This window comes from Coturnix japonica, chromosome 26, assembly GCF_054131305.1.
Source record: "Coturnix japonica strain WE chromosome 26, WE-NBRP24, whole genome shotgun sequence".
Lineage (NCBI taxonomy): Eukaryota > Metazoa > Chordata > Aves > Galliformes > Phasianidae > Coturnix > Coturnix japonica.
Genome location: NC_140688.1, coordinates 3,053,083 through 3,065,354, shown reverse-complemented (window position 1 = coordinate 3,065,354; position 12,272 = coordinate 3,053,083). Strand labels below are relative to the sequence as shown.

At 49.1% G+C, this 12,272-nt stretch overlaps 1 protein-coding gene across 4 annotated transcripts; it reads right to left on the bottom strand.

The window, feature by feature from the left end:
• Positions 1 to 347: 347 nt before the first annotated feature.
• Positions 348 to 11,734, bottom strand: LOC146756630 (uncharacterized). Of its 4 annotated transcripts, none has more exons than XM_085524138.1 (6): positions 11,424 to 11,733; positions 10,685 to 10,899; positions 2,283 to 2,354; positions 2,144 to 2,208; positions 1,850 to 1,925; positions 348 to 1,665 (listed from the first exon to the last, which is right to left on the bottom strand). In XM_085524138.1, the coding sequence occupies exons 2-6, from the start codon at positions 10,748 to 10,750 to the stop codon at positions 1,576 to 1,578; spliced, it is 369 nt and encodes a 122-aa protein (XP_085380264.1). In that variant the 5' UTR covers positions 10,751 to 10,899; positions 11,424 to 11,733; the 3' UTR covers positions 348 to 1,575. The 4 variants fall into 4 exon arrangements, with proteins under 4 accessions (XP_085380264.1, XP_085380263.1, XP_085380265.1 ...); XM_085524137.1 differs by having other exon boundaries at positions 348 to 1,668; positions 11,424 to 11,731; XM_085524139.1 differs by lacking the exon at positions 1,850 to 1,925 and having other exon boundaries at positions 348 to 1,668; positions 11,424 to 11,734.
• Positions 11,735 to 12,272: the final 538 nt, after the last annotated feature.

The window sequence follows — 12,272 nt, the reverse complement described above, 5'->3', positions numbered from 1 at the left end:
CTGATTTTGCACTTACTTTATTTCTTTTTAGCCCTGGGATCAGAGTACACCAAATTCTAGAGCTCAAGCAAAGAGCCTTGAGGGGACAATAAAGGAGAAGCTGCAGCTGAGACAACCAGAGAAGCTGAAGAAGGAAGTGGCTGCTGTGCCGGCTGCTGCTGAAGAAACAGTCAAAGGTAAAAGTGCAGAGCTTAGCAGTCCTGAATCCACCCTTCATGTTCAGCTTATCAGCTTGCAAAGGCCTAAGTGAAATCTCAGTACGGTGGGCACCAGCATTGCCAGGGAAACCATCAGCCCAACCTCAGGAGCAGAGAACTATGAATGAGTGTTGAGTGTGAGATGGTCCTCGGAAGTAAAGGGACCTGAGTGCTCATGGTGGGTGCGTGCCTTTGCTTAGTGCTAGAAAGGGAAATGCTTATTTTCTTAGTTCACTTGTGTTCCTTCCAGCCAGACTTCAGCTTGAGAACGAGGGACAGACAGTGGCACTGAGCTGCAGACTTACCTGTGTGATAAACCCCTGGATGTATTTTGTGGGTCTGTTGTGGCTTGCACAGCATCTGGTTGCACACTCTTGTCTGTAGCTCCTGCTTTTTCCTTTCTCTAGAGGGACCATGTATTGCTTTCTCCTGCTGTATGGCTGTTTCCCTTGTCTGGGTTATAATATGGTGTAGCTGTGCAGTTTCTTTGTTCCTTTGGTTGGACTGTTGGTATGCAGCACTTACTGTGGAAGATATTGCTGAGATTTGTGGAAAGAGCAATGTAATTTTGCTGGCCGGATGTATTTAACTGTGGAGAAGAGCTGTGGGAATGACAGGACAACCTGGACTCATCTCAAGGCACAATTGTACCAGCTCTCTCTTCTTCCTGTAGCCAAGGCCAATGTGTGTGTGAAGCCTTGGGATGGCAAAGCCAGCAGCCCCACGAAGCGAGCAAGGAAGCAGAAGGCTGCTGAGATCTCTCCTTCTGCTGTGGCAGCTGTGAATCCTCGGAGAAGCACTGAAGAAGAGGAGCCTCCAGCTAAAAAAGCTAAAATAGCAGCTTTGGTAAGGAGGGGAGGAAGTGTCAGTGCTGTCCTGGTCAGGCTTACTGTTAACGTCCTTCAGGAGCCCCTTGGCCCCCATGTTGGGTTAAGGCTCAGCAGTGCTGAAGGAGAAGCGCTGCAGAGGAAGGATCTCCTGAGCAATCATTGACTTTGTCTTCCTTCTTCCCAGACTGCTGCTCCAGCCCTGCCGGAGGTCAGCCTGCTCACCAAGGCTGTAGAAGATGACCTTGAAAAGTTCATCTCGGAATTCTTAGAGGAAATGGAAGGACAATATGACTTGGAGCTGGAGAAGGATGTGGATGAACTCCATCTTGAACTTTCCGAGATGATTGACAGTATAACTGAGTAGTCTTATAGTATATATATATATATATATATATATATATATAAATATTTTAAAAGGCTTCACAATGAGTCTTAAAGCACAGCTGAACTGGTAAAAGATTGGCAGACTACATTCCATTGTCCTGAGTTTTCCTGCGGGTCAGAGTTGAGGTCCTGTGCATCCATTCCCTGCTCCTGGTTGGCTCCTTTCAGCAGCAAGAGGACAAAGCAGTTCTGTGACAGCCCAGAAGGACGTCCATCCAGAAGGAGAACCCACGTCTCCTCGCCCGCTCCTTCTTCTCCTGTAGGTGAAGATGGGGCAGAGATGGAGGTCAGGGTCTGCTGCATAGCAGGGGGATCATGCAGGACTCGGGAGCCCAGCAGCACAACAGTGCTGGAAGGAGCCCTGTCCTCAAGGAGACCCCATTGCATGGGGAGACCCCTGTTGGATGGGGTGAGGGTGCTGTGTGTTCTGCCCCTTACCAGCTGTGCCTCCACCAGCTCCGGCAGCACAGCCCCAGGCTCACACTCCACCTCCAGCTCCATCTGATGCTGTTGCCTGTGTTGAACAAGGCTTGGTTGGAGTCTATCACCACGGGGGGCTCCCCAGCACTGTGTGCCCACCCCCCAGGGCTGGGATGGGGCTGCTCTGTCACACCGTGCAGTAAACAGAGCCCCATCTCCAGCAGCACTGCAGTCCCATTGCTGCCCCAGGTGTGTCAGAGACCCCCGTGTGCAGGCGTGGGGTGCAGGGTCCCATGGGTGGGTCCCACTCACCAGGCACCCTCCAGCTCCAGCTCCTCCCGCTCCTCTCGCAGGCGCTGTTTCTCCCTGCGCAGCACCTGGAAGACAAAAACATGAGCTCCAGGTCCACAACATAGGGGTGGGCAGCCCCCCACCCCTTCCCTCAACCCACCACACACACTATCTCCATTTCCTCTGTCTCAGCCTTCAGCTGCTCTTCCAGCTGGGCAATGAGCTGCTTCTCCTGCAAGACAAAGCGTGTACCACCAGGGGTGGCTGCGTTGGGTCCCATTCAGCCATGGGGGACGGGGGGGCTCATCTGGGGCAGATGTGACCTCCCCCCTTAATATGGGGGCTTGGGGGGTGGTTAAAGGTGAGTTAATGGGGTTTAATGGGGTTTACTAGGGATTAATAGGGATTTATTAGGGATCAATAGCAGTTAATAGGGATTAATAGGGATTAATAGGGGTTAATAGGGGTTTAATAGGGATTATTAGGGGTGTAATGGGGATTTATTAGAGATTAATAGGGATTAATAGGGGTTTAATAGTAATTTATTAGGAATTAATGGGGGTTTAATGGGGTTTAATGGAGGTTAATGGGGGTTTAATGGGAATTAATAGGGGTTATTAGGGGTTATTAGTGGGTTAATAGGGGATTAATGGGCTTAATAGGGGTTTAATAGGGATTTATTAGGGATTAATAGGGATTAATAGGCGTCAATAGGGGTTATAAGTGAGTTAACATGGGATTAATAGGGGTTAATGGGGGTTTAATGGAGATCAATAAGGATTTATTAGAGATTAATAGGGATTAATAGGGGTTTAATGGGGATTAATAGAAAATTAATAGGGAATAATAGGGATTAATAGGGAATTAATAGAGGTTAATGGGGATTAATAGAGATTTATTAGGGATTAATAGGGATTAATAGGGGATTAATAGGTTGTAATGGGGATTAATAGGGATTTATTTGGGATTAATAGGGGATTTATTAGAGATTAATGGGGTTTAATGCGGGTATAAGGGGGTTTATTAGGGATTTAATAGGAATTAAAAGGGATTAATAGGGGTGTAATGTGGATTAATAGGGATTTATTAGTAATTTAATATATGGATTAATATGGATTAATAGAATTAATAAGGATTAATAGGGATTATTAGGGCTAATAATTATTAGGGCTATTAATTATTAGGGCTATTAATTAATTAATTATTAGGGCTATTAATGCCATTACTAGGGCTATTAATTATTCAGTCTATTAATTAATTATTCCGGCTATTGATTAGGATTATTAATTAATTATTTATTGATTATTAATTATTAGGCTAATTAACTGCATCTTTTCTCTTTCCAGGTCCATATCGACGACGGAGCGACTTCCGCCCCCCCCTAATTAGTTAATTAATGATTAATTAATTAATGACCTGCCATTATATAATTAATCCATTAATCGAGGCCTCATTAGCACTTAATAACAGGGACCGGGAAAGGGGGCAGGGCTATGTAAATCAGGCCAATTGCTCATGAATATATAATCATATGCTAATGAGGTCTCACTGTTAGCTGATTTGGCGTGGTGGGGTTTGACAAAGCCACGCCCCCTTCATTTGCATAATTAATGCGCACGCGTTAACAAAGCTGGTGCCCGATTGGTCGGCGTCTTGTTCTTCCTTCGTTCCGATGGGGTTAATATTTGGGGGGGGGGGGGTGTTTAATTAAGGCATTAATTAAGAGGTTAATTAAGGGGTTAATTATGGGGTTAACGAGGGTCGATGTGTGGCCGGAGGTGGGGGGGAGGGGGAGATGATGGATGCTGTTGGATGAGAATAAAGATGGCGGAAGAGCGACAGGGTCTGGTGTTATTGGGGGGGGTATGGGGTATATGGGGGAGATGGAGCCTATAAGACCCTATAGACCCCATAGGACCCCATAAAAATCAATAGGACCCCATAAGAATCCCATAGGACTCCATAGGACCCATAAGTCCCTATAAGACCCCATAGGACCCCATAGACTCCATAGGACCCCACAGACCCCATAAGACCCTATAAGACCCCATAGGAACCAATAGGACCCTATAAGACCCCATAGAACCCCATAGGAACCAATACGACCCCATAGAATCCCATAGGAACCAATAGGACCCTATAAGACCCCATGATACCCCATAGAACCCATAAGTCCCTATAAGACCCCATAAGACACCATAGAACCCCATAGAGACCCCATAGGACCCCATAGAACCTCATAAGTCCCCATAGAACCCCATAGGACCCCAAAAGACCCCATAGGAATGAATAGGACCCCATAAACCCCATAGAAACCATAAGTCCCTACAAGACCCCATAGGACCCCATAGGAAACAATAGGACCCCATAAGACTCCATAGGAATCAATAGGACCCCATAAGACCCCATAGGAATCAATAGGACCCCATAGAACCCAATAAGATCCCGTAGAACCCCATAAGACCCCATAAGTCCCTATAATACCCCATAGGACCCCATAGGATCCATAGGAACCCACAGACCCCATAAGACCCTATAAGACCCCATAGGAACAAATAGGACCCCATAAGACCCCATAGGAATCAATAGGACCCCATTAGAAGCCATAAGACCCCATAAGAACTAGTAAGACCTCATAAGACCCCATAGAAACCAATAGGACTCCATAGGAATCAAAAGGACACTATAAGACTCCATTGACCCCATAAGACCCCATAAGATCCCATAGGACCCCAAAGGAATCAATAGGACCCCATAAGACACCAGAGACCCCATAGGAACCAATAGGACCCCATAGAACCCAATAGAACTCCATAAGACCCCATAGGACTCCATAAACCCCATAGAAATCAATAGGATCATTAGAAACCATAAGACCCCATAAGAACCAATAGGACCTCATAAGACCCCATAAGACCCCATAGGAACCCATAGGATCCCATAAGACCCCATAGGAATCAATAGGACCCCATAGAACCCCATAAGAGACCCCATAAGACCCCATAGGACCCCATAAGACTCCATAGGAACCAATAGGACCCCATAGAACCCCATAAGAGACCCCATAAGACCCCATAGAACCCATAGGAATCCGTAGAACCCCATAGAACACTATAAGACCCAATAGGAACCAATAAGACCCCATAAGACCCCATAGGACCCCATAGGATTCAAGAGGACCCCATAGGACCCCATAGAACCCCATAGGAATCAATAGGACCACATAAGACCCCATAGGAACCAATAGGACCCCATAAGACCCCAACAGAACCCTATGGGATCCCATTAAACCCAATAGGATGCCATAAGACCCCATAGGACTCCATAGACCCCATAGGACCCCATAGGAATCAATAGGACCCCAAAAGACCCCATAAACCCCATAGGACCCCATAGAACCCATAAGTCCCTATAAGACCCCATAGGACCCCATAAGATCCCATAGGACCCCATAAGACACCATAGAACCCCATAGAACCCCATAAGACCCCATAGGACCCCATAGGAATCAATAGAACCCTATTAGACACCATAAGACCCCATAGAACCCCATAAGATCCCATAGAACCTCATAAGTCCCCATACAACCCCATAGGACCCTATAAGACCCCATAGGAATGAATAGGACCCTATAAGACCCCATAGAACCCCATAGGACCCCATAAAACCCCATAGGACCCCATAATACCCCATAGGACCCCATATAAACCCCATAGGACCCCATAGGACCCCATAAGACCCCATAGGGCCCCATTAGACCCCATAAACTCCATATGACCCCATAGGACCCTATAAGACCCCATAGGACCCCATAAGATCCCATAGGACCCCATAAGACCCCATAGGAACCAATAGGATCCTATAAGACCCCATAAGACCCCATAGACCCCATAAACCCCATAAGACCCCATAGAACCCCATAAGGGGAAGGAAGGAGCCCCAAATTCCCCTTATTAACCAATCAAACGAAGCTTTTCCTGGTCTTTCAACCAATCAGAGCTCTCCTCCAGCCCTCATTTGCATACGGCTGAGGCAATAGTTACACAGCACTAACGGCTTCATCCTATAGGAGGATATAGGGTGAGACTATGGGGTCTATGGGGTCTTATAGGGTTTTATGGGGTGTATGGGGTCTTATGGGGTCCTATGGGGTCTTATGGGGTCTCTATGGTGTCTCTATGGGGTCTTATGGGTTCATATGGGGTCCTATAGGGTCTTATGGGGTTCTATGGGGTCTTATTAATTCCTATGGGGTCCTACGTGGTCTTATGGTTCCTATGGGGTCCTATGGGGTCTTATAGGGTCCTATGGGGTCCTATGGGGTCCTATGGGGTCTTATGGGGTCTATGGGGTCTCTATGGGGTCTATGGGGTCTTATGGGGTCTCTATGGGGTCTTATGGGGTTTTATGGTGTCCTATGGGGTCCTATGGAGTCTTATGGTGTCTATGGGGTCTCATTGGTTCCTATGAGATCCTATAGATTCCTATTGGTTCCTATGTGGTCTTATGGGGTCTCTATGGGGTCCTATGGGGTCTTATGGGGTCTTATGGTGTCCTATGGGGTCTTATGGGGTCTCTATGGGGACTTATGGGGTTCTATGGGGTCTTATGGGGTCTTATGGGGTCCTAGGGGATCCTATGGTGTTTCATGGGGTCTATGGGGTCTTATGGGGTCCTATGGGGTCTCTATGAAGTCCTATGGGGTCTTATGGGGTCTCTATGGGGTCCTATGGGGTCTCTATGGGTTCTTATGGGGTCTATGGGGTTCTATGGGGTCTCATTGGTTCCTATGAGATCCTATAGATTCCAATTGGTTCCTATGGGGTCTTATAGGGTCTCTATGGGGTCCTATGGGGTCTTATGGGGTCTCTATGGGGTCCTATGGGGTCTCTATGGGGTCTTATGGGGTCTTATGGGGTCCTATGGGTTCCTATGGGGTTTTATGGGGTCTATGGGGTCTATGGAGTCTATGGGGTCTGTGGGGTCTTATGGGGTCCTACGGGGTCTATGGGGTGTTATGGGGTCTTATGGGGTTTTATGGGGTCTATGGGGTCTTATGGGGTCCTATGGGGTCTTATGGGGTCTCTATGGGGTCTTATGGGGTCCTATGGGGTCCTATAGCGTCTTATGGGGTCCGAATGGTTCCTATTGATTTCTATGGGGTCCTATTGATTCCTATGTGGTCTCTATGGGGTCTTATGGGGTCTATAGGGTCTTATGGGGTCTTATGAGGTTCTATAGAATCTATGGGGTCTTATGGAGTCCTATTGATTCCTATGGGGTCTTATACGATCCTATGGGGTCCTATGGGGTCTTATGGGGTCTGTATGGGGTCTTATGGGGTCAATGGGGTCTTATGGGGTCCTATGGGTTCTATGGGGTCATATGGGGTTCTATGGGGTGCTATGGGGTCTTATGGGGTCCTATGGGGTCCTATGGGGTCTATGGGGCTTATGGGGTCTCTATGGGGACTTATGGGGTCCTATGAGGTTCTATGGGGTCTATGGGGTCTTATGGGGTCTAATGGGGTCCTATGGGGTCTTATGGGGTCTTACAGGGTCTTATAGGGTCTATGGGGTCTTATGGGGTCCTATTGCTTCCTATTGATTCCTATGGGGTCATATTGCTTCCTATGGGGTCTTATGGGGTCTTATGGGGTCCTATGGGGTCTTATGGGGTCTTATGGGGTCTATGGGTCTTATGGGGCCTTATGGGGTCTTATGGGGTCCTATGGGGTCGTATTGGTTCCTATGGGGTCCTATGGGGTCTTATGGGGTTTATGGGGTCTTATGAGGTCCTATGGGGTCCCATGGGGTCTTAAGGGGTCTTATTGCTTCCTATAGGGTCTAATGGGGTCCTATGGGGTCTTATGGGCTCTCAATGGGGTCTTATGGAGTCGTATTGGTTCCTATGGGGTCCTATGTGGTCTCTATGGGGTCTTATGGGGTCTTATGGTGTCCTATAGGGTCCTATGGGGTCCTATTAATTCCTATGGGGTCCTATTTTTTCCTATGGGGTCTTACGTGGTCCTCCAAGGCCATAGAGTTGGAGGGCCGGGGGGGATAGGAGGCTCCTCCAGGATCATAGAGTTGTAGGCTGAGGGGATATTAAGTCCTCCAAGGCCATAGAGTTGAATGGGAAGGGGGGATAGGAGCCTCCTCCGAGCCCCGTAGCTTAACTAGGCCTCTAACACCCCCATTCAGCCCTTAATTAACCCAATTAAACCCTTAATTAACCCAATTAAGCTTTAATTAACCTCATTAGAGCTAAGATGGACAATGAGGCCTTCGAGATGGGACCCGAGGAACCCGTCGGGTCCCGGAAGGGAAAAGATGGACACCATAAAGAGGTAAGGATTGGGGTGAGGCCTAGTGAGGCCTAGCGAGGCCTAGTGACAACTCTATAGAGTTCCTATGGGGTCTTATGGGGTCTCTATGGGGACTTATGGGGTCCTATGGGGTCTATGGGGTCTCTATGGGGTCTTATGGGGTCCTATGGGATCCTATGGGGTCTTATGGGGTCCTATGGGGTCTTATAGGGACTTATGGGTTGTATGAGGTCATATGGGTTTCTATGGGGTCTTACTAGTGAGACCTAGTAAGGCCTAGTGAGTCCTAGCGAGGCCTACCTAGGCCTACCTAGGCCTATCATGGCCAACCTTGGCTTGGATTGGATTGGATTGGCCTAGCACGGCCATCTTGGGCCTACCTTGGCCTACCTAGGCCTGGATTGGATTGGATTGGATTGGATTGGCCTAGCACAGCCATCTTGGGCCTAACTTGGCCTACCTTGGCCTGAATTGGATTGGATTGGATTGGCCTAGCACGGCCATCTTGGGCCTAACTTGGCCTACCTTGGCCTGAATTGGATTGGATTGGATTGGATTGGATTGGATTGGATTGGATTGGATTGGCACGGCCATCTTGGGCCTAACTTGGCCTACCTTGGCCTGGATTGGATTGGATTGGCCTAGCACGGCCATCTTGGGCCTACCTTGGCCTACCTAGGCCTGGATTGGATTGGATTGGATTGGCCTAGCACGGCCATCTTGGGCCTATCATGGCCTACCTAGGCCTGGATTGGATTGGATTGGCCTAGCATGGCCATCTTGGGCCTAGCATGGCCTACCTTGGCCTAGCTTGGCCTAACTAGGCCTAACTAGGCCTAGCATGGCCTACCTTGGCCTACCTTGGCCTAACTAGGCCTAACTAGGCCTAGCATGGCCTATCTTGGCCTACCTTGGCCTAGCAGGGCCTAACTAGGCCTAACTAGGCCCAATTAGGCCTAACTAGGCCTAACTTGGCCCACTTCGGCCCGGTTCGGCCTATGTAACCCCCCCTTTCTCCCCTCCCCCCCATATCCAAGATGGCGCCCGAGTGGGGCAGGCGATCCCTATGGAAGCTGTTCGGCCTCTGCCTGTTGGCCAGCTCCATTATGACCGCCGTGGGGCTGGGAAGCTTGAGCGTCATCAATAGGAAGGCGATTAACGAGTTGCGTGTTAACAAGGTGGTTAATGAGGTGGAGGGGGACAAAGGACGGCTCCGGTTCGTGTATAGGATGGGGATGTCGGAGGTAAGTGGATGGGGGGGATATGGGGTGGGGGGAGGAAGTGGGGGGGAAAAAAGTAGGGGAGAGGAAATAGGGGGGGATATAGGGGGGAAATAAGGGGGGAAGAGGAAGTAGGGGGGATATAGGGGGGAAATAAAGGGGGAAGAGGAAGTAGGGGGGGATATAGGGGGGAAATAAGGGGGGAAAAGGAAGTGGGGGGATATAGGGGGAGAAGAAGTGGGGGAGGAAGTAAGGAGGAAGTGGAAGTGGGGAGGAGGAAGAGGAAGGGAGGGAGGAAGAGGAAGTGGGAGGGGAAGGGGAAGAGGAAGTGGGGAAGAAGAGGAAGGGAATGGGAAAAGGGAGGGGAATAAGAGGGGGAAGGGAAGAAGGAAGAGGAAGAGGAAGAGGAAGAGGAAGAGGAAGAGGAAGAGGAAGAGGAAGAGGAAGAGGAAGAGGAAGAGGAAGAGGAAGAGGAAGAGGAAGAGGAAGAGGAAGAGGAAGGAAAAGACAAAGTGGGAGGGAAGAGGATGTGTGGGGGGGAAGTGGGGAGGAAGTGGGGAGGAAGTGGGAGGGGAGAGGAGAGGAGAGGAAGTAAGAGGGGAAGGGAGGAAGGGGAGGGGAAGAGGAAGTGGGGGGGGTATAGAGGGGAGAGGAAATGGAAGGGGAAAAGAAAGCGGGAGGGGAGAGGAAATGGACTTATGGGCTTATGGGGTCCTATAGGGCCCTATGGGGTCTTATGGGGTCCTATTGCTTCCTATTGATTCCTATGGGGTTTATGGGGTCTTATGAGGTCCTATGGGGTCTGATGGGGTCCTATTGATTCCTATGGGGTTTATGGGTCCTATGGGGTCTTATGGGGTCCTATGGGGCTTATGGGGTCCTATAGGGTCCTATGGGGTATCTTCTTCCTTTCCTATGGGAAGGGGAAGGGGAGGGGGAAGAGGAAAGGGAATAAGCCCATTTCCTTTCCAGCCACAACGCTACCCCGGAGGTGAAATCCAATGGGCGACGTACCGGCTGGATCCCAAGTGTTATCCGGATCAAGAAGCTCGCGTCTTCGCTCAAAGCCTCCACGAGCATCAAGCCAAAATGAGCCTGGCTTTAATCAGGATCAAACCTGGAGCGCTTCGGGTCCCCCACTGGCATTTTAATGCCAACGTCCATGGCTACGTGGTGCAGGTAGGCCGCAGCCTTTGGTTTAGCTTCCACATCCTCTTTCTCTCTTCCACCTTTAAGAATATACTTCCTTTTCCTCTATGGCTTCATTTAACCCTTATTCCCCTACCTTGTAATCCATTTACCTCGTGGGTCTACCCTAAAACCCTATAGGATTTGGCCATATTATATAGGGGTGGCCCATGTTAATTGGGGGTGGCCTTTGGTTTTACTTCCACTTCCTCTTTCTCTCTTCCACCTTTAATCCTATACTTCCTCTTCCTCCTTGACTTCATCTAGCCCTTCCTCCCCCACCTTATAACCCTTTACCTCGTGGGTCAACCCTAAAACCCTATAGGATTTACCCTATATTCTATAGGGCACAACATGGATCTCGCTTTTCCTCCCACTTCCTCTTTCTCTCTTCCGCTTTTGACCCTACACTTTCGATTCCTCTCTCGCCTTATCCATCCCTTCTTTCCCCACCTTATAACCCCTTTACCTCGCGGGTCTACTCTAAATCTAATAGGATTTCCTCTATAATCTATAGGGCACGGCCTGGATCGGCATCGTCACCCCAACCAACGTCACTACCTACCGAGCCGAAGTCGGCCAGGTCCTTTTCTTCCCCCGGAACGTTCTTCATTGGATCCAAAACACGGAGGACGGGGGGGAAGGAAATAAAAGCCGGACCCCAAAAGAACTCGTCCTCGTTCTCTTTTATGGGACCCACGAGGAGCTGAAGACATTGGAGGTGGATGAGGCCGTTAATGGGACCCCAAATGAGGTCTTAATTGAGGCTTTACAGGTATGGGGGGGGGGGTGGAAAATGGGGGGTTTGGGGTTTTTTTGGAAGGTCCTAGAAGGGATTGAAGGGATTGAGGTGAAAGAGGGGACCCGGCCGGTTAAAATGGTGGTAGTTGCGTTTATCACGTTCCGTTGAGGAGATATAGGGTTTTATATGGGATGGTTGGGTGTTTCTATGAGGTTCCCTTGAGGAGATATAGGGTTTTATATGGGATTTGGGTCCTGGAAGGTTAATAATGGGGATTTGGGGTCATCTCATTGGGTTCTATGGGGGATTTGGGTCCTGGAAGGGGGATAAGAAGGAACTTGGGTCCTGGAAGGTTAATAATGGGGATTTTGGGTCTTCCCATTGGGTTCTATGGGGGATTTGGGTTCTGGAAGGGGGATAAGAAGGAACTTGGGTCCTGGAAGGTTAAAATGGAGGCGGTTGGGTGTTTCTATGGGGTTCCGTTGAGGAGATATAGGGTTTTATATGGGATTTGGGTCCTGGAAGGGGAAAAGGGAGGTAATAGGGTCTTCCCATTGGGTTCTATGGGGATTTGGGTCCTGGCAGGGTAAAAGGGAGGTAATAGGGTCTTCCCATTGGGTTCTGCAATGACCTCATTGCAGCCTTTCAATACCTGAAGGGAACTTACTCCCA

Bases quoted from the DNA above. Each gene is read 5' to 3' on its own strand.
- LOC146756630 (XM_085524137.1), bottom strand. From the start codon at position 10,750: ATGCTCGTGGAGGCTTTGAGCGAAGACGCGAGCTTCTTGATCCGGATA. The intron at 2,355-10,684 runs GTACGTCGCCCA...TTTGTCTTGCAG, and splicing joins TAACACTTGGGATCCAGCCG to GAGAAGCAGCTCATTGCCCA. The intron at 2,209-2,282 runs GTGGGTTGAGGG...TTTGTCTTCCAG, and splicing joins AAATGGAGATAGTGTGTGTG to GTGCTGCGCAGGGAGAAACA.